Source organism: Pleuronectes platessa, chromosome 14 (assembly GCF_947347685.1).
Source record: "Pleuronectes platessa chromosome 14, fPlePla1.1, whole genome shotgun sequence".
Taxonomy (NCBI): Eukaryota; Metazoa; Chordata; class Actinopteri; order Pleuronectiformes; family Pleuronectidae; genus Pleuronectes; species Pleuronectes platessa.
The window spans coordinates 12,877,660-12,899,524 of NC_070639.1; the positions used below are offsets into that span (position 1 = coordinate 12,877,660).

Genomic DNA, 21,865 nt, shown 5'->3' on the forward strand with positions numbered 1-21,865 from the left:
ATGAATACTGTGTTTTTCATTTTTCATCTGTTCATTCTAGCAGGTAAGAACCTAACGCACAGAAAAACTTTTAAACTTGAAATGTGTTTTGATAACCTGCATAGGCATATGCATTTATATTTGAAAAAGCTTTCGTGTTTCAAGTAAAGTTTAGCTCGAAAAAGTTAGAAAAGAAAATACTAACCCTTCTCTGTATTAATTGTGATCGATGATACTGCTCCCGGGTCATTGTAAGCTGATCCAATTCAACAAACATAACTAATGAGCCAATTTTGCCTGTTGGTCTCCACACGCTAAAGTCCCCTGCAGAATTATGTTTAGACGATTCCTTAGTTGAGCGAGTTAAGCGACTGGAGAATTCAACCGCTCAAACAACATCTCGCTGTAAAATGACCTCCGTTTCAAGGTCAGCTGAAAATTGAAAGAGGATCCTGCTCTAGCTTGTGACGGATATGCTGCGGAGAGGATATGTCTATTAACGCCGCCTTTACTGGGGGGCCTTCACATGTTTGAATGCAGGGAAGCCAAATTTAGACTACAGACCCGACACAGTGAAGAGACATGGTTATATATACACATGGTGCATTTTAACAACAGTATACATGTTTGTGAACATGAGCTTGAATGCAGTTCACACACACATACACACACACACACACAGACGTCATACATCTGTAGTATGACACTATCACTATCACATTTATTTTCAGCTCGTGGTAACGAGTATCAAGTATCGCATGTTCTTAAAGGAATATTCAACTTTGGCACAACACAAGTTTTTTCCAACACACTCAGGAGGATCCTTGAAGGGTCAGACGCCTTCTTCTGCCCAAAAAGAGTCATTTCACTCTCCAAATGCTGCCAAAACAAATAACCAACTGTATCTGAACACCTGTACCTGCCGTGTGCTGTTTGCTTTAGGTGCTGCCTGGTGCTCCACTGATGAGACAAATCTAGTTAAGACTCTCTTCACCGGTTACAATAAGGTTGTCCGTCCTGTCAACCACTTCAAGGACCCGGTGGTTGTGACTGTGGGCCTCCAGCTCATCCAGCTCATCAGCGTGGTGAGGACTCATGTCACACACATATCAAACTGCATCATTAAGATTCACTGTCACATCAACTGTCTCAATACGTTCCTCTGCATCCACAGGACGAGGTCAACCAGATCGTAAGCAGCAATGTGAGACTGAAACAGGTTCGTTAATATGTTCTTTTTTTATATTGGCATCATTATTATATCACATTTATATTACAGATTATGTACTAATAAAAATGGATGCAAAAATAAAAATAATTTGTATTATGCTTCTAACTATTCATCAATTCCTAGACATTAATTATTTCTGTCATGCTCAATATAGACTTGAAGAGTTACAAAGAAATACTGATAACTCATGAGAATTAATCATAATGACTAATGTTAAACCACAATATTGAGCTTTTTGATTGACTGCATTCAAATGCATAACATTTTTTTGTGCCATTTTATCTATCGAGGCTGAAGTCAAAGTTGTGCATCCTGGTCATCTGCTCCACTGATGTTTGTATCTCTCCTCATGAAGACTTTTGTCATGAGGAGACCAGCTTGAACTGATGTTCAAACCAAATCAGTAACGTTTAGTAAGATTATGATAAAAGATATGAGCTGCATCATTCTTCCTTGAGTTTGAAAAGGTCACAAAGGATATTCAGGATAATCCCCATTTTAAATTAAATTATAATCTTCTCTAAAGAATATGTCCCCACTTGTTGTATCTATGTGTGCATGCTGTTTTCAGCTTGTATTTGCTTTAATAAAATAATAATGCTTGTGATGACTGATGTACTATCTATTGCTCTGCTTGTGTTTTCTCAGCAATGGAAAGATGTGAACTTGCAGTGGAACCCGGAGGATTACGGTGGCATCAAAAAGATCAGAGTTCCCTCCACTGACATTTGGCGGCCTGACCTGGTCCTCTACAACAAGTATGTCACCGGGCTATATTTGATCCATGTCCTGTAGCTCTTTGTTTTTTTCTCAAATCCTTTCATTTTTCATTACGTTAAGCTTTACGTGACCAGAGGCACCCGAACAATCATCCCACCTGTCAGCGTTGTCTCGGAATCACACTTTCCTAGGCTCCAGTCTGGAGCGTGTGAAAGCTCGGATTTCATCTGGCTAAATCTGGCCTCTGTATAGCATCCCCCCCCCCTTCCCCCATCCACACCCAAATCACCCTCCTTCCCTGCACCATATGTTGCATCTTACACACTGCTGTTTTTCCCTGACAACTCGCTCCACTGCCACGACAACTTGTGCCGTCCTGAGCGCTGGTTGGCTGGGCAGTGTGACAGCAGCGGCAGCCCACCCTCCGGCACTGATATGTCCCCCCACGTTAACATTTAACTTACTGCCCCCCCCCCCCCCCCCCCCCCCCCCCCATGTTGATGATGCTGCTGTGTCTCTCTGTGCCCGCAGTGCTGACGGTGACTTTGCCATCGTTCACCAGACCAAAGTGCTGCTGGAGTACACCGGGATGATCACGTGGAACCCGCCTGCCATCTTCAAGAGCTACTGTGAAATCATCGTGCTGCACTTCCCCTTTGACCTTCAGAACTGCAGCATGAAGCTGGGAACCTGGACCTACGATGGAAACCTGGTCGTCGTCAATCCTGTAATTCCCGTCACACATGACTCAAAGGGAGAAGCTCTACATGTTGGGAAACACGCATAGTCTCATGTGTGATATAGATGAGATGATTCACACCACTCTCATACCTGTCATTTAAGCTGATTGAACTATTTAAAGCTGAGCATGAACATGAACATTTTAATCATCGATTTAACAATTCAATACCCTTGAAATGCTAGGTGAACGCAATGCAAGGCTACCTTTTCAAAATAAAATAAAAAAAATCACTCGTATAAGAAGTGGCACTGAGGCAACAAGTTTTCTGAATTAATTAACAAATCGCTGTCAACATCATAGGGCGTCACCTAAACAGGTTTATTAAACAGAGGGGGCAAAAATATACCACTGAGATGGTTAAACCCTCCTAAAACCCCTCATGAGGCTCAATACAGCAGCCTATTAGCTTTTCCTGCCAGCTCCCTGGTAAAATGTGCACAAAGTGTCGGAGTGAGGGAATCAATGTGAGTGTTGGAATGTTTCTAACAAGTAACAGACCCAAAACTGATCAAGAAAAAATTTACTTAAAGTATACAAATATCTCAGGATGTAAAAAAAGGGGCCATTCCCTACACGTAGAGGATTCCGATCAAGATGTCAACATAGAAAAAGAAAGAGATTCGAGAGCTTTTGGTTCCCGCTGGCGTTGGTGTTGATCTGCTATTAAGACCGCGCTGTTTCCGCTGCAGAATAAATACGTCACATCCGGCCTCCTGCAGGCTCTACACAGGCACCACCCCTCAACTGAACGTTTTCAAAAAACATCTTGTATTTTTTAAATAACCAAACAACAAATTCCAGTTGTGTGGGGAAACATGTCTTTTATTAACCATTGGACCGAGGCAGGCTACCTTTCACCTGTTGTTAAGCTAAAGTAGGCTAACCTTCTTGCAACTGTAGCAACAGAGTGGTATCAATCTTCTCAACCATTTCTGGGCGAAAGACACAATGAGTGTTTTTCTCATTATGTATAGCTAACTTTAATAACAATAACTATTCCTTCACCCATTCAAATAGTGTATTGTGAAAAACCAATGGTTTAACATGATGGCACATTATCTCAAAGTAAATCTCAGAGTCGCGAATCATTTGGAACAATCCCTCATCAGGGAGTGTGGGATGTAGACACACAACAAACACAGTTTCCATTTCCCTATTAAATAATCCTTTGAACCCACACACAAGTCAGAGTACAAAATCAGCTTAAGAGAACTGTCACCAGGCACAACCCCCCTCCCAACAAATGTAATCTCTTTAGCATTTTACAGAGAGATTAGTGCAATCACATCTACAGGTAACAAGCTTATAAACAGTAGAAATTATTAATTTTTTTTAAAAGAGGAAGACAGCCAACATTAACTTTAAAGAATCCTCCTTAATTCGCCCCGTTTATTGTTTCTTTTTATCAGGACAGTGATCGGCCAGACCTGAGTAACTTTATGGAAAGTGGAGAGTGGGTGATGAAGGATTTCCGGAGCTGGAAGCACTGGGTCTACTATTCCTGCTGCCCAGACACACCTTACCTGGACATCACCTACCACTTCCTCATGCTGCGGCTCCCACTGTACTTCATCGTCAACGTCATCATCCCCTGCATGCTCTTCTCCTTCCTGACCGGCCTCGTCTTCTACCTCCCCACTGACTCTGGTATGTTGACAGACCTGCCGTTTTCAACTTTGTTTTCTTTCACATGGATATGAAGTTATCTGTTGGTAGTGCCATTATGACATTACGTCTCTCAGATCTGCACAAATATGTTATGGCTTCTTCCCTGACCCGTACCACATCCTTCCACCAGGTTGAGTTGTCATTCGTTTTACACTTTTGGTGTATTTTGGCTTAAAAACAAACCAACTTACAAATAAACAGACAGGGGCGAAAGCATAACCTACTTGAAGAAAGTCATAATAACAAACCCAAAAGGGTAAAATGGGATTAAACTGTCCGTCATCCTCCATCCTGAATAGACAATTATATGTAAGGCACAGCTCTCTCTCTCTCTTTGCTGATATTTAATATCTTCTGTCTTCATATGCACACACAGATCATTTTCTCCATTCTTTTGCAGGATTTCATATATATATTGCTTGTAAATCTCATTGTCTCTGGGCCAGTTACTCATCCTGTAGCAATTTATTTCTGTACTTTCCAGTTCATAAGATACAGGTTATGTAACATCTGATATAACCAGGCTGTGCTTGATTTGGCTTAACATTCTCCAGTTGTTTTCAAGAACTGAAGGGAAGATGTTCTGTGAAAGCAAGAGTTTTAAGACAGGATTGACACCACGTCTAACAGACAGTTGGCTTAGCTTAGCACAAACACTAAAAACAGAGAAACTGCGAGTCTTAACCAGGGTAATTTAATCTGCCTACAATCCCCTGTAAACCTCAGGGATGGCTCATTTCTTTATCATCCATGTGTTCTTGATACTCACTGATAACATGTTGGACAAATCCTCGTCTTTAATGGAGCCCGTCAGTCTCAGTTGTATTTACACTGGCTGCAACAGGAACTGCACCGCTCTTGTGCACATCTGGCCGCGTTCCCAGTGTGCAGGTCTGCCTCATTACCTAGAGTCCCTCTGTGCTGTCATGTCTGAGAAGCAGGCCTTTGCTTTAATGTATAATACATCACTTGATCCCTGTTTCTGATATGGCCGCTGACAGGATGGTGTACAGCTGAAGGAGAAGCTTGTGCCAAAAGAAACTCTCTCGGGGATAACAGCTCTTACCGAACAACAAAACAAAATGTCTCTCCTTTTACTTGTGTGAAATGGTGTCAGAATCTGTTTACTTCCTCTATTGTTGATCAGGTAAAAAAAAGTAGTCTCTCAGTCTTTAAACATGATTTGCTTGTGTAGGTGCACAGTGCCGTTATTGTGTTTTTAGAGGTGGACTGATTGAATGATGGGGAAAGTATATATTGTATGTACCATACTCATATAAACCGGGCTCGTGTAAACAGCTCTCCCATGTGGCAGCGTAATAATGAGATTGGATGTTGGAGGCGCCCTGAGAAAACTGAGAATACTGTTTGATGTGACTGCTCCACATTTTCTACTCCATTTTCACAATTACTTCAATATGTCGTTTCAAGCTCAGACGCTGCAAAGAAAACACACAGAATGTCTTATTGAATAAGAATAAGAATAAGAATAAGAATAAGAATAAGAATAAGAATAAGAACAAGAATAAGAATAAGAGTAAGAATAAGAATTAGAATAAGAATAAGAATAAGAGGAAGAATAAGAATAAGAATAAGAATTAGAATAAGAATAACATTTTAATCTATTGGACTTTTCACAAACGTTATGAAGTGCATCACTAAAGGATCAAACAACTAAGAGAACAAGAAAATAAAAGCTATGAATAGAATAAAATACAATTCTTCATTCAATGAAAGCTTTTAATTTCCGATAGTTAAACATTAAAATAAAATTCATATAGGGATGAAAACCTTTTAAGAGTGTTTTAAGAGGCGATTAAAAAGCAGGAACAGATGTAACATGTCTGATCTCAGGTGGTAAGTCCTTCCAGAATTTGGGAGCTAAAAGCATGATCCCCTTTAGTCACTAGTCGTGTTCTGAGAACTACCAGATATCCATAAAATCCTAAAATCGATCCAAAAACCAAACAGGAAGCCAATACAGTTAGGCCAGAATCAATATGGCCAAATTTTATCGAACGATATAATACATTTCTGAGTTTCCAATCTTTTTGCCCAGTGACCCCTCAAAATTAAGTTGTGACCAGGGCAGCTGAAGAAATATAGCATTTGAATATAATGTGATGATTATGTATTATAATGATATCATTATATAGGATTTTTAGAGTCCCTGATAAGAAACATTATCCAGTTATGATGTTAACAGAGATGCTTTGCTGTGTCTCCCAGGGGAGAAGATGACTCTCAGCATATCCGTTCTGCTGTCTCTGACTGTGTTCCTGCTGGTCATCGTGGAGCTGATCCCCTCCACCTCCAGTGCTGTGCCGCTCATTGGGAAGTACATGCTCTTCACCATGGTCTTCGTCATCGCCTCCATCATCATCACTGTCATTGTCATCAACACCCACCACCGTTCCCCGAGCACCCACACGATGCCAGACTGGGTCCGCAAGGTGAGTTCAGCTAGGAGCGAGATTGATGACTGATCATTTTGACTGGAGAGCTGAACAACAACAAATGAATCCATCACATTTCCAAGCCTTGGAAAACTTGTCCTAACCATTTTCACTCTGCATTACATCGCCATCTAGTGGTACTACAACAGATTGACGTAGATCCAACTGCTCTGATGCTGTACACTCCTTGACAAATGTATTGATCCTTTGTCTTTTTTTTTCCTGGCAGGTTTTTATTGAAACTATCCCAAACATTATGTTCTTTTCAACGATGAAGCGCCCGGGCAAAGAGAAACAGAATAAAAGCATCTACGGTGCCGACATGGACATCTCCGACATCTCTGGCAACCAGACCACCTCTGTTCCCTACCAGTCGCCCATCACCAAGAACCCTGACGTGCACAGCGCCATCGAAGGGGTCAAGTACATCGCAGAAACCATGAAATCAGATGAGGAGTCCAACAATGTGATGAATTGTCTCACACAGAAATCTTCTCTAATGTATGAGTGTAGCCTTGTGTGTATTGACATGTTGTCCCTCTTCTTTCCAGGCTGCTGAGGAGTGGAAGTTTGTGGCCATGGTGTTGGATCATATTCTGCTGTGTGTCTTCATGGCCGTGTGTCTCATCGGCACGCTGGGAGTGTTTGCGGGACGTCTCATCGAGCTGAGCATGCTCTGAAGGCTCTCAAGTTTTTCCTGTTTGACTGATGACCAGTATTCTTGTTCGATGAGAAACGATACCTCTGTTTGTTTCCTGTTCTCTGGTATTTGAAGAATGGAATCTTTTGTCCATGTACAACATTTTTACATTTAGTATGGTTAAGTGCATTTTTTGATAGACAAGTTTTGTCTCACTTCTTTTTCTCAAGGAATATAATGTTTGTGTCCCCCTACATGTACTCATAGGGGACAACTTAATAACATGGTTTTGTCCATTTTCAGGATGAAACATATTATTGATTATAGACTGCTGCCAAACCCACTTTCCTGACAAGATTGTTACTTAGCACATATCCCCATCATAATCACCTATTAATAAAGGTAGGGCTTTAATCTAGTCCTCACAATGGCTTTAGGGTTTAACAGGCTGATACGTTTACACAAAGGAAAGCTGTTGGACAACACCCGCTCTCTGAAGCACTGAAGCTACCAACTCTATTTGACATTTAGATAAAAATGCAAATATTTGCCATGGCACTTGTAGCTCTTGTTACCAAACATGACTGACAGTGAAGGTGGACAAACCAAAAGAGAGAAAGGATCATTCTTCTTGGAAGTACAGACATGCAGGGAACAGTAAAGAGCAACAAAGTATAATCCGACAGTTAGGTTAAGAATATTATTGATAGATTGAAAAAGATTCTCCTTCAGGGAAACCCTTGTACCCTCAGTGTTTTTAAAGGGTCTTCCTGATAGTTCTCAACTCACTGAGAACCTGTCATCTATCCTGAGAGCTCCAGTGCCTCGTAGTCAGTGCTCAGTACAGGTCTGAACACATCCAAAGAACACACCTTGTTTTGGCAATAACTCTTATCATCTCTTTAATTCCTTGTAATCCTACAATTATTAACTTTGGTTTCTACTAATAATAAAAACAAATTTATATAATGGCAGTCTTGCTGTATTGGAATTTTTTCTCCAGACCTCCCCAGTGTCATTTAAAACAAGTACAATACAGTCGGATCATTTGTATTGACAACACGTCTGGAGCAACTGACACTGTCTGTCCTTAAACAAGGGAAAGCTCAAGGTAAGAAAAGAAGAAACACTTTAAGGAAATGAAGAATTCCAGGAAAAAAACAAACACAGAAGGGATCATTTCTCCAGGAAGATCGGACATGCAGTATGTTGAGCAGCAGAGTGGATTCAAACAGTTGGGATGAGCAAATAATAACAAAGTAAATGTAGTCATGAAGTGAACATTGGGTGTGACCAAAATCTCACAACTCATTATTAACAGCAGCTGAATTTCATAGGGACTATTTCGGATGGCGGAGCCTTTTTGCTTGTTGTCATAGCAGTTTTATTATTATATTATATTATTATTATTATTATTTGACAATTTGACCATATTTAAAAATTGGGGGGGATGTGTCCCCCCTTAAGGACTATTATGACTACTGACCTGATTCAATATAGGCTATCCATAAATAACTTTAGAGGACATGAGGCAACATCCAAAGACCTCGCTCACAGTCAAACAAACACAGAAAGACAAGGAGGAGACTTTGATATTTGCATTTGGCGGAGGTTAAAATAACAAAAACAGCATGTTGAACACTGACACTAATCTGTCACACACACACACACACACACACGCACACACACACACACAGAACCACACAGGGGTGGGGAGGTCCAGCTAAGCCCCGCCCCCCTGCTCCTCGTTGAAACATGTGATTGGTGAAGTTGTGTTGACAAATCAAGTACGGAGTACGGAGATAAAGAGTGAGTTCCAAGACACGTGAGGGTGTCCTGCCGCCGTGGACCGACTCAAGGGGGACGTTAGGTAGTTTTATAATAGTTTAGTTTACCAGCTTCGTCTTCAGTCCTCCACAGACTGTGAGCGTTAGCCGCCAGCTAGCCGCTAACTGTGCTAGCAGGAACATGTGAGGGGGCTGCGCCGCTGTCACAGAGGTGAGGGTCACTTGAGTAACTCCTGACACCATGGCTGGGCGGGTCGGACAAAAGCCAGCAGTTTAACAACCCGTGTAAACGACTCGTTTCTAACCGTACGATGTAAACTAACCGGGATTACCTAAACACCTACCGCTGCTTCTGAAGTGTCCTGTTATCTGTTTACCTTTGAACCTGCCCCTGTTAGCACTTGACAGTGTTTGGCAGCGGGTGTATCCACCTTATCCGGACTTCTTCAACTTCACCTTTAGCCCCGAGCCGTGATTTAACCATGACATCAACGTGAGCTCCACCCGGGTATGATCAGCGGTCACCGGACGGAGCGCGATGAAGCCCCCGGGCAGCACCTCCACCGCCACCGGCTTCTTCAACTTCTCCTACGCGGGGGAGGGAGCCATGGATCCCTCGGGTCTCTCCGCCGGCACCATGTCTATCGAGAAGCTCTTCCCGGCTCTGCTGCAGTGCTTCGGGATCATCCTGTGCGGATACATCGCGGGGAGGGCGAACATCATCACCTCCACCCAGGCGAAAGGTCTCGGCAACTTCGTGTCCAAGTTCGCCCTCCCGGCGCTGCTCTTCAAGAACATGGTGCTGCTGGACTTCGGGAACGTCATCTGGTCGTTTCTCTGGAGCATCCTCGTCGCCAAGGTGTCCGTGTTCCTGCTGGTGTGTGTCCTCACGCTGATCGTGGCCAGTCCCGAGAGTCGCTACAGTAAAGCTGGGCTCTTCTCCATATTCGCCACACAGAGCAATGACTTTGCTTTGGGATTTCCTATAGGTGAGTGTCATGGGTTTAGACCTGCTGCCACCAACACTGCCTCTCGGTCACTGCTGCAGCTGAGATCATGTTGTCTCGATGCTTGTTCAGCCATCATAACAGTAGTATAATATTTACACTGTAAACTACCGTTGTTTACCAAAGTTGATTAAAGTGCCATCCTCTTTTTATATTTAAGCGTGTTTATTTAGTCATTCAAAGATTATTCTTTACACCTATGATCTCTCTCGTAATTGCTAATACGTTTTACATAAACAAAATAAATAAATACAAATTTCAGAATATCAGAATAATAGTATAAGTGTTTCTTGACCCAAGTAGTATTCATAATATTGTACACAAACACACACACACACACACACACACTTGTGGCTCTGTATGTATGTATACCTCTGATCATGCTTACACTCCACTACCTGCGGTTGAAAAGATAAATGTGCATGATATCCTGGAATTTTCTGGCCTGATTGTAAACTTATGCAGAAAAGGATAATATTATTGTGTAGGGCTGGGCAATAATAGAATATAAATAATAACTGTCATCTAATTGTCATCAACAGCAATATCACAAAAGTCCATTGAACACTTTCTATTATCACATTAAAAAAATTAACCAATCAATGTAATAATGAATAACGAGCGATCATGCAAATTTAAAATGGAAAGGAAATTAATGTCAGCAGTTGTTCTTCATTTCTGTTGTGCATGATTTATATCAGCATCAATTTTAGTAGTAAACCATGCTATTCTTACAGTGCTCAGTAAGTGTATTTTATTACCTTCCACCAAACTGACTAAAACATCAGCAACTTAAAAAAATTATAACAATTTCTCTGCTGCAGGAGTCTAGTCTGAGTCAGGTCATCAAACTTCTGCTCTTTATTTAAATTTATTTAAATTTAAACCATTACAGACTGTTAAGCCAGTCATTGTTTTGCAGTGGCTTGTTTGTTGGTGTTTGTCAAGTCATGTATGAAGCAATTATGATGCAATCAATATATTTTCTTAAAGGGTCTGATATAAAAACCTAATGGTCATAAATGGGGAGTCAACAGGCTGCATGTGTAAAGCTTGCAAATATACTTTGTCATTTATTAATCCACAACATACTGAACCACTCTCCTTCATCTTTATCCCCAGTTGAAGCCCTGTACCAGAACACCTACCCAGAGTACCTGCAGTACATCTACCTGGTTGCCCCCGTGTCCTTGATGCTTCTGAATCCCATCGGCTTTGCCTTCTGTGAGATCCAGAAGTGGAAGGATCAGGGAAACCACCAGCAGAGCAAACTTAAGATAGTGGGACTTGTGGTTTGGCAGGTCTTAAAGAACCCCATAGTATTCATGGTTGTCATCGGCATTGTCGCCCACTTTGTCCTGCACCAGACAATTCCTGCCTTCATGGTTAACTTCCTGGACGGCTTGGCCAACGCTTTCGGGGGAGCGGCCTTGTTCTACTTGGGTCTGTCCATGGTGGGCCAACTGGGAAAACTCACCAGATCCACAGTTGTTACACTGATATTGCTCATCACCGCAAAACTGTGAGTGAGAAAAATGTCTTCACTTGTGCGCATGATGGTCGTGACTGTGTGTTATCAGAGGACCTTGCATTTTTATAATGAGACATGTGGTTGGAGTGTAGAGAGACAGTCAGTAGGTGAGAGCTTTGTGAAGAGCTCCCTATTGCATTGTTTAGCGTCAATGGTTTAGATGACACAGAGCTTTCTCAGACCACAAGCCTCTCACCAAATGGATGACATGTTAAGAGGTCTCATGGGTGTGCGGCATAATAATAGCTTGTGTATATAAATATTTTAATATTGCAGCCCTTTCACAGAGCGTGTTTACTAACCCTTGGAATAATGATACATGACACCAGTCTTTTCCTGTGACTTTCAGGTTGCTAATGCCCCTGATTTGCAAGGAGATGGTGGAACTGTTGGACACCAGCAACGCCAGCTCGTTGAACCACTCCAGCCTCTCCAATTATGCCTTTCTTTATGGAGTGTTTCCCACTGCACCCAGTGTGGCTATCTATGCTGTCTATTATAACGCTGAGCTGGAAGTTGTGAGTTGTTTACGTTTACACACCGACCTCCTTCCTGCCATTCATATTTTTTTTCTTTGAAGCTCACCATATGTATTTTTTCAATTCCTCTGAACAGGTAACCTCTGGGATGGTGATCAGCACTTTTCTCTCAGCGCCGATAATGTACGCGTCTGCCTGGCTGCTCACGATGCAAAGGATGGATCCTCAGGTTCTGATGAATTCACTGCAGAGTGTCAGCTTTGACATAAGCATAGTGAGCTTAGTTTTACTGGTGAGTCACAGCCAGTCCCGACATCGTAATTTATACGCGCTTGTTGTTGGGCAATCTTTTCTAACTGACTTTCTATTGTCTGAATTCTAGGTTTATTGGGTTTTTATCTCAATTCACACTTGATAGTTTAGGATAATGGGAAAATGCGAGATGTTTGTAACACTGTCAAAGGGTAATGGAAAAAAGTCACCATCATTTCAGAATGCGTGTTAATGTCTTACCGCTTAACACACTTCCTCATTAATGCTCACTTTTAGCTGATCTTTTAAGGAACCTGTAGATAAGAAATGCAGAAGTGAAACCGGTTCCCCCAGTGTCTTCTGCAGTATCTTGTAATTCAATTGTTCCTCAGTCTTTCTGCTCCTCGGATATGTCATCACGTTGAGTAATTCAAACTCTCCTTTGCTTTCAAAGTGATCAACCAGCCCACAAAGTTACATATCAGTTGTCTTTAGAGTCTGTGCCTAAGTTTGTGCTTAAGTAAACGTGAAAAATTTGAAATCAGTGTTTTCTTCTGACAGGTGTGGACTATTGCCGTCATGTTTTTAAGTAAGAAATCGAGAAGGCTACCTCACATTTTCACAGTCAACCTTTTCGTCGCACAAGTGAGCACATGGTCTCTCCCCATATTTGTTTTATTGCCCATGAACTAATCTAAAATACTAATACTTGTCATGTATTGGCCTCTAGTTTCTAACTTGTATCGGGATGATCCTGTGGAACTTTGTGGTGAAGGAAAACAACTTCACTGGCCAGTTCCTGACTTTCACATTATTATCTACTTCACTCTACAGTACCTATGTGTGGCCAGGTATGCTTTGGTTGAACACACCTATCGTATCACAATAACCTCAACTTTAGCTGTTGTGTCACTCAAATGGGTTTGTTTTGTTAATGCTATAATCTGTATGTTGTCGTTTCAGGTTTAATAGCGCTCTCACTCGTGCTCATGAGAAGCTCAGAGGATCTGAAAGTTCCATCAGGTGTTTTGGTTATCGCGGGCTGGGGGTGAGTCACTTCAAATAGTAATTTGAACAGAAATGAAACTAAATCCCTGATGAAACAACGTTAAATGAACATCTTTATATTTATATTGTACCTCCTCCACCTTAGCTGAATGCAAATGATCAGACACTCATTCCTGCATGTTTCATGTACAATTCTAGTTCACTGAACAGCTTTTGATATTGTGAGTGACTTCATTGTTGACTTAATCTTCATATTAACAGGATTCCAGCCTTAGTAACTGCTGGGTTGCTCATTTCTGGGGCAGAAATATCCTACCCGATTGACTCATCATTCTTTTATGGCAGACCACAGGTAACAACATTATGGAAATTATTATCCTGTCATCTGTTGTCTGTGATTTGTGTGGGAACCAGCTAAGAATTACGAAAACAGTCTGAATGCTATTTAATATTTTTGCCAATCTACAGATAATCTGCACCATAGTGGTAGCTTCCCTTAGCATACTGCTGGGAGGCAGCTCGCTTGTTTGTCTCAGTCGAGGAAGCTGGGCCCAGAATGACCAAATCCTGGAGGGAAACTCTTCGTCCGATTTTGCAGAGGATCTTGTGATGGAAGTTGAACCAGAGAATCAGACTCCTTTTGAGCCGGTCACCTCGTCAGGAGATCTCAACAGCAACTCCGGTACTTTTCTCTTGTGATAAACAGCAGGGGTATAATGAATCTCTTGAAAATTGTATTTTTGAGACCTGAATTTGCTGGGTGGGGGGGTCATCTGCTTCTTCTGGTATGAATTCTGTGTTGTGGAATGGTATCACCAGAGCACAGACACAAAGTCAGTCTCACACATTTCACTTTGTTATCAGCATGCCTCATATGTGACTGTGCACCGCCCCAGCCGATGCCTGACATGATCAGCAGCACAAATATGAACAACACACCAGTCAACCTAACAGGTATGGTATTGATACACAAAGTATCTGTATTTTCACTCTTATCAACACACAACAGCCATAACGCTTTAATTTGGTTTAAAAAACACACGATTCAGTATTTTAAATCTATGTTCTGCTGCCCCCCCTCAGCTCGGTGTGAGAACAGGTGCGTATCCACCGACTGCCTGCTCGTCCAAGTGGAGGAGCTCCAACAGGTCGCAGACAGACAGGTGGCCCGTCATGTGCTCTTGTGTCTGCTGCTGACTGTCAGCCTGTTTGCTGTGAGTAAACCACCACCTTTCACTTCCACACATGAAGACCTCTGCATTATTACATCATGAGCCAAATCAGACAAATGACTGACCTGTGTATCCCCCCCCCCTCCCCTTTGAGGTTATGTGAATCAGATTTATTTTTTTTGCAAATATTTCCCCCAAAAACATTTTTGTAATTTCTGCTTTGACAGAACTTGTCCAGCTGCCTGTGGTTGCTCTTTAACCGTGTTCCTGGTAGACTCTACTTGGAACTGCAGTTCTTCTGTGCTGTGGCCAACTATGGACAGGTCTGGCTCCAGTTAATGAATTACCAAGAATATGAGTGTGTGTTGTTGCACCATACCAGCGTCAAGATATTATTTCTGTTTCCAGGGTTTCCTCTCCTTTGCTCTATTTGGGCTGGACAAACATTTGATTATATTACCATTTAAAAAGAGGTAAAGAATATTTATCTTCCAAACTCACTCATTTTTCATGCAATGTATATGGATACAGTACCTATACTTATTTACTGTACAATAGAGTGTACTGTGAACATGCCTTCAATTTTGTTTTTGTGAATGTTTTTTAGGTTATATAAACTGTGGTATGGAAGGAAGCGAGAGGAGCCGCTGCTGACAGATTTACCTGAGGAAGTCAGGATGACCTGCACCAAGTTCACCAAGTACCACAAGGACCAGTGTTGTCATGACATTGTTAAAAAGAGAAGGTGAGGGCACACATGAGCTGCTGTTAGACATGCACTTAACTCCGGGATTTGTCCTGTAATTTCCCAGGGGGCATGTTTGTAAATACGCAAACACCCATGTCAGTCGCTTCTGACATTTTACAGCACTTTTCTTGCCAGGTCCCTGGTATAAAGTCCAGAAAATGTCAGTGAGCCCATGTGAAAATCCAAAATGTTGAAATAACGAAATGTCTGACAATCTCCTGATGTGTTCTTCATAATGTTAAAAGAAAACTCAGTAAAATTACTTATCTGGACATTTTCTGGATATTCATTCACTAACCACAATATTTAAAAAAAAACAATGACTGTCTTTCGGCTCTGTCTGCTTTATCCTCTGCGTCTTGTAGCCACCTGTAAACAAAAAGAAGTAAACCGACATTTTGGTGAATGCTCCTTTTGACTTTCAGGTGTGGGAAGAGGGCTGTCGTTGACTGTTTTCTCGGGTATGAACTGGTGGAGTGGCTTCAGCAGGTCGGCTTGGCTCAGGACCGTGGCGAGGCGGGGCTCTACGGGAGGCAGCTACAGCAGGGCGGCGTGCTCCAGCACATCAGGCAGGAATACGACTTCCAAGACAGCCCACTGCACTACCGCTTCATAACATAAGACAAAAATATTCAGGGTTGACAGTTCTTTTATCTCAAACTTCTGATCATAGAAGTGAGGTGGAGGAATGACACTGAGTCCACACTGAAAAGTCAGCTTGCAGTGCTGGTCTGCAGCCAACAGCACAGTGGAGTGTTGAAACAGACAACAGATTGTGATCTTTGGTGTCACATGAGTGCAGCGTGCGTGAAACTGAAGGGCCAAGCCACTATGCATTACCTGAAGTTGGTTTTAAAGGGAACCACAAATTAAAGGTTCAGTGAAACGGAATTAGTTGCATCTTAACGCGTGACATAAAACATGAAAGGGCCACCTTTAAACGAAAGGTTGAAAAACCTTACTTCCGCAGTTTAACATTTAACCCTAAAGTTAATTTGTGAAATATGGAATTGCAGCACTGTTGTCAATCAGGGCATATTTTAGTTGAAACTGGGAGGAACAGTAGTGGCAGTTAAAATCACTTGTGTGGAAAAACTAGAGCTCTAGTTTAATATAGGAAGTCGGTCTTTAAATTCTAACAAATCTCTGGAACAGAACAGATGCTCCTCAGATTCTCAAATTTTCAGTTCTGCAGTTTCTCTTACAACTAACATTCTCTCTTCACTGGTTGATCATTTACATGTCTTGTGTTCCTGACTCTTGAAGTGATGTCACTTCAGCCTTTAAACTGCAGTAATGTTTTTTTAGTGAAATTTTTACGTAACTAACTACAAGACTACTAGACTCAAGGTGATTGCACTTAATAAGCATATTTTCAAGATAAACATTTCTAATCCTTTCGGGGGGAACAAGACTAGAATATTTGTTATGTAGTAAGTACACTGGAATTTACAGTGCTCATATTTTATGGCATTATGTGAGAAGTAATCCACAGGGGGGTGCAGGTAAAAACTCCTGAATCAGTATTTCCTCTATGGATACACCTTTTTATTTTTGCTTTCCTACCAAAGATACTCGCCAAAGGAAAAAATGGAAAGATGTGGTTTTTATAATTATATTTCATATTTATAGTTTTTTCTAGTCAGTTTAATGTATGATTAACTTTAGTTTCCCCAGTTATTCTTTAATTGGTAATGTATGATTAATCACAAATAATGTTGCTTTGCTCACCTGCAGCTTAGCATGACTCTGCACTGATATAAAACAGGGATTGTGTGTGAGCAGTGCACAGTCACACACAGTTCCAAAAAACAAGCAACCACTTTTAACAACAAAATAAATATCCTCTGTATTTCCATTGCCTTGTTATATCCGTTAAAAGTTTTAATAACATGCGCAAACAATATTTCAAGAAATTACAAAGGCCATTATCATTATTACATGGACTTTATGAACCTGGGAAGCTCAGGAAAGTTGCTTTAGTAGGAGCTGCTATAATTCAAAGTTTCACTCAGGTACATATATATATTTTTTAATGCAGTTAGAAACTTGTTTTTATTGTTTAAGTGTAACTATTTGAGTTTATTTCTAACTCAATCAAACATGTTGGTCTTTTAATAAAAAAATATTTAATTTACTGTTCACCACAAAATGTCTGTCAAAGGCTGTATGTTTGAGATTTTGATTTATTTAAAAATAAAGTTTACAACTGAACCCTAAAATCGTGTATCTTGTCATCTGTGCATAAATGCAATTAGAATATTGAGTCCATTCTGTACAAAATTTGACTGCTTGAGTATCCAAGGCTGCTTCTTTTGTTTTGTACAATGGTGTTATTTCATTATGCAAGCATGAGGTTTGAAATTTGGACTGAAAGGCACAAACCACAAAGACTTATTATACTGTCACCCTTGAGAAGTGGTGTGAGGTTAAGTCTCAGGCTATTCAGCTCTTGGTGTACGCAGCCATCTCCTCCTGGACAGAGTTTGGGAATAGATTTGCAAAAAGATCAGGCTGCTCAACACCATCTGAAAGAATCTTCTCCATCCGGGACATGTTCTCCTTCTCCAGCTGCCTCATCGACTCTGTGATCGTCTTTCCTCTGTCCTTTAAAAGTCAAAAAGAAGATGAATATATTTTATGCAGATCGTGACCACACTGAACTTATCTACACATGTAGGCTAACTGCAGGCTTGAAGTAAGTTGTTGAACCTTGTGAGAGTCGATGATGGCGGTCACCACTTGGTGTTTGGCAAATAGTTCGTGTTTGCGGTCGGGTTTGCTCTGAAAGCGCGGTATCTTCTTCACGGGATCATTCGGGCCGTAACTGCGAGAAGTAGTCTCCTTCAGCGGATTGGTGTGTTTCACAAAGATAAACGGCTTGAATACAGACCTGTAATAATAAACAAGTCATAAGTGAATCATCACAAACTGCAGTGTAACATAATTCATAAAGACGTCTCACCAGCTGAAGTGATTCTAAGTTCTTTACTTTTCAGGGTCTGGAGTTGCTGTGAAATAGTGAACCCCTGGCAGAGCCGGATTCGTGGGGATCACTGAGACCATACTTCCTGTAGTCATGAACATGCCCTCCATGTTGATGCCACTGTCTTTATCCCTAAGGATGCCCATCATCGTTTCAGCTGTGATGTGGCCTTTAGGAAATAAAACCAGCACATGCATAAACATAGATTTGCCTGATACAGTCCGACAATTCCGCTATGAAAGACAAAAGAATTACCTGAGTCTTGATAAAAAAGCATGTATAAATACAGAAAAATAATCCATTTAAAAATACAGAAATAAAATAAGTGTAGCACTATATCAATGATAAATCCATTTAGAAAAAGGACAAAAATTAACAAAGATAAATGCAGAAATGTAGAAACAAACAAATGTATAAATATATCAAAAAAATGAATGAACAAAAACCTGAAATCATTAAATGTAGAAATACAGAAATAATCTCTATCATCACTGTATCAGAACTGTATTTGTTTTTAATTTATTTATGTATTCAACTATGTAGTTCTGCATTAATCTATATTGATGTTGTTTTTTGTCCCTTCATATTCCACAGTAAAGTGCACTCTACAAACCGTGGCTCTTTTCCAACAACTTCTTCCCCTCACAGTAGCGGCCCCCTGAAGCCTCAATTCTGGCCGTGGTCATGAAGGAGAAGACTGTGGCGAAGTTGAACTCAGACTCTCCGTCCCACCAGCCTTGGCTTCGTGCATATTCCCTCAGTTCTGGATGTTCCTTGTCTATCTTAGATGTTATGCCATACTGGTTGGAGATGTTGCGATATCCACCTACGAAAAAAAGGTCAAATGTAGGGATCAGCCCTCAAAATAAATACATACATTAAAACATGAACTTACCAGTGCTCCTGGTGGTCAAACTATCTAATGGAGATACTTCAATACATTATAAATGCTGTGTACTTGGCATTAGTGCGCCAACTTCGCTCCACTGTATACCATTTTAGTTTATAAAAAATCGAATCGTTCCATCACTGCTTTAGATTTGAAGCAACACTATGTAACTTTAACTGTGCAACAGCGCCCTCTGCAGCCACATGTGGTGAATCATTCTGTTGAGCTCTTGGGTTTTCATACAGAGAAGAAAAAGATATTGCCCGGAGCTCTGTCTGCGTTTGTGTTACTATGAAGTTTTCCCTTATGATTAGAAATATTGTAGGTTGAATAATAAGACATATTTTGAACTCTATTGCACGAGCAAAGCTAACAGGCGCTAATACTTAGGCTCTTTTTCTGTAGGTCGTTCTCACCTTCCACTCTTTCAGCAGCCCAGTGCTTCCCTGATGTTTCCAGCAACCAGGCCTCCTTCCTGTCTGAGATGAGGAAGCTGTTGTGGTAGGTGAAGCCGGACTCATCCTCCAAGCAAGATCCTCCCTGACCGTATTTCTCCAGCAGCTCAGTTATGACGTCCACCGCTTTCTCAGCCGTGTCGGCCCTCTCAAGTCCGAGCCTGTGTAAATTGCACGGTCACAGCTTTACGTTTTTCTCACAGATTTAGTCTGAATTGACAAAAGCCAACGGAAGAAAAAAAAAAAATCTGCCAGGTGCTTTGTTATTAAAGGTTGCTTTGCACTACGAGATTAACATAGTTGGCAGTAGATTATTCAAGGCTAATATTGAAGCATTAATTTAAACTCAAACTAGACTTCTTGTTGAGAAGTAAAAGATGTTTGTCTTCTTCCAGTTTCTGCGTCTAATCTCTTTTCCATTTGAAAACACTTTGAAACGTGCTACATAAATAAAATATATTATTTAAAGTGCGTTATGTTTTATCACAAATTATAAATCGACCTATCATGATGTTCCTCTTTACAGTTTTATTGCTGTAGCTTCAAAACCACCTCACATCTTTTCTCTCATTCAATGTGAGCATCTACATTAGAACATCCAGTAGCTACTTTAGATATTACTAATGTACAGGCTAATGTTGGTAGATCTGATCTGATCCGGATCACTCAGGCGGCAGATCCAGGAATTTTTTGAGATGTTTTTCCACATTTTCAGTTTTGCCAGGCAAACACTCATAGATCTTGAGAACAGATATCTAGAAAATACATATTACTGACATCTAGACTCTGACAGTGGGACATTTAAGGAGAGTGTTGTGACTTAGTGGAGTTATTCCATCCATTTACTCCCAACCTAGTTGTCTAATTTGATGATTCTTGAATCAGTTTTTCTGAATTCCTTTATTCTTATTTGGTTGCTTATTTATTTGTTCTCAGGGCTCTCGTGGAAAAGAGATCTTAACCATAATTTCCTAGTTATGGAGTCAACATGTTGAAATGCATGTTAACAGGTGGTTTACCTGAGAAGATCCATACCGAGAAGAGCCTCATCACCCTCAGTGCTCTCTCTGCCCCACACTGCCTCGTTCCCAATGCACACTTGATGCTCATTGGCCCCCATCTCCGCCCCCCACAGCCAGGCTGGTCTGCTCAGCACCACTGCATACGTCTTGGCCACCTGGTCGATCTCTATGTACGTACACTTAGAAGACAAACAAGACACAGGGGCAGAAGTCTGTTAATGGTTGTTCGCTGAGGAAACTGAAGGTTGGAGGTCAATAACCAGCTGTCTGTGTGTCACCCACCTCAACCTTCTCCCCTGCATCGTAACATTTAGCAGGAAAATACACCACCTCCTGCACCTCGTCACTGGGCCTGTCTGAGTTTTTCCCGAAGATGATGCGTTGTCCCTCAGTGGAGGGGGGCAGAGCCACAAAGGTGTCACAGGAGGACGGCTGCATGTTTTTGTTTTCTTTCAGTCTCAAACCTGCTGAGAGGAAACACAGAAAATCCCACTGGTCAGATAACATGTATGAAGCATGGACAAACTTTTGTCTAATGATCACATCTAAAGATCTATGACGTTAGTAAAAACTTCCACCGCACTAAAGCACAGAATGCACCGATTTAGGTTCAGATATAGACCTAAATCATTATATTAACTGTGATCACTGATGCCAGTTACCGGTGTAGAGTTATTAATATAATTACAACAACACAACAATACAATCTCACCTGTGTCTTCCAGTCAAACCGAACAGTCACTGTCAGTTTCTATTCTCCAATGTGTTGACCACGTGACTACGCTCTCTGACACGGAAGCACTGCCGTCACGTGACCCGGAGGAAGTCGGTTTTGTATTCGTAGTAAGGCGAATGGAAAACTAACATTTGTGCACGTTTCACACTTTTCCCTCACAATTTTTACAGACTTACATTTTTTAAAGATTGTAAGTTATATTGTATATATATATTCAGTATTATAGTTGTGTATTTATCCTTTAATCCAAATGCTGATGTTCTGAAAGTCTAATATTTGCGTATAAAATAGGTAGGTTTGGCTTTTCTAGCAGTTTTCTGATTATATAAGAAATATTTAATTTCCCCCCCTCCCTGC

At 41.1% G+C, this 21,865-nt stretch overlaps 3 protein-coding genes across 4 annotated transcripts; 2 read left to right on the forward strand and 1 right to left on the reverse strand.

The window, feature by feature from the left end:
• On the forward strand, positions 1-8,114 carry LOC128455646 (acetylcholine receptor subunit alpha). Its single transcript, XM_053439385.1, has 9 exons — positions 1-43; positions 922-1,064; positions 1,154-1,198; positions 1,859-1,968; positions 2,462-2,657; positions 4,082-4,319; positions 6,570-6,793; positions 7,026-7,262; positions 7,348-8,114. The coding sequence occupies exons 1-9, from the start codon at positions 1-3 to the stop codon at positions 7,474-7,476; spliced, it is 1,365 nt and encodes a 454-aa protein (XP_053295360.1). The 3' UTR covers positions 7,477-8,114.
• A 1,072-nt stretch (positions 8,115-9,186) lies between these two features.
• On the forward strand, positions 9,187-17,642 carry gpr155a (G protein-coupled receptor 155a). The gene is made up of 15 exons (XM_053439389.1): positions 9,187-10,212; positions 11,353-11,752; positions 12,111-12,279; positions 12,377-12,532; positions 13,054-13,137; positions 13,223-13,343; positions 13,456-13,540; positions 13,762-13,852; positions 13,969-14,182; positions 14,365-14,454; positions 14,584-14,714; positions 14,900-14,995; positions 15,081-15,145; positions 15,280-15,417; positions 15,846-17,642. The coding sequence occupies exons 1-15, from the start codon at positions 9,762-9,764 to the stop codon at positions 16,039-16,041; spliced, it is 2,487 nt and encodes an 828-aa protein (XP_053295364.1). The 5' UTR covers positions 9,187-9,761; the 3' UTR covers positions 16,042-17,642.
• Positions 17,349-21,610, reverse strand: scrn3 (secernin 3). 2 transcript variants are annotated; one of them, XM_053439391.1, is made up of 8 exons: positions 21,485-21,610; positions 21,055-21,239; positions 20,770-20,951; positions 19,712-19,911; positions 19,020-19,232; positions 18,413-18,575; positions 18,133-18,313; positions 17,349-18,027 (listed from the first exon to the last, which is right to left on the reverse strand). In XM_053439391.1, exons 2-8 carry the CDS (start codon positions 21,208-21,210, stop codon positions 17,866-17,868), a joined length of 1,257 nt encoding a protein of 418 aa, XP_053295366.1. In that variant the 5' UTR covers positions 21,211-21,239; positions 21,485-21,610; the 3' UTR covers positions 17,349-17,865. The 2 variants fall into 2 exon arrangements, with proteins under 2 accessions (XP_053295366.1, XP_053295367.1); XM_053439392.1 differs by having other exon boundaries at positions 21,055-21,236; positions 21,485-21,587.
• Between the last annotated feature and the right edge of the window lie 255 nt (positions 21,611-21,865).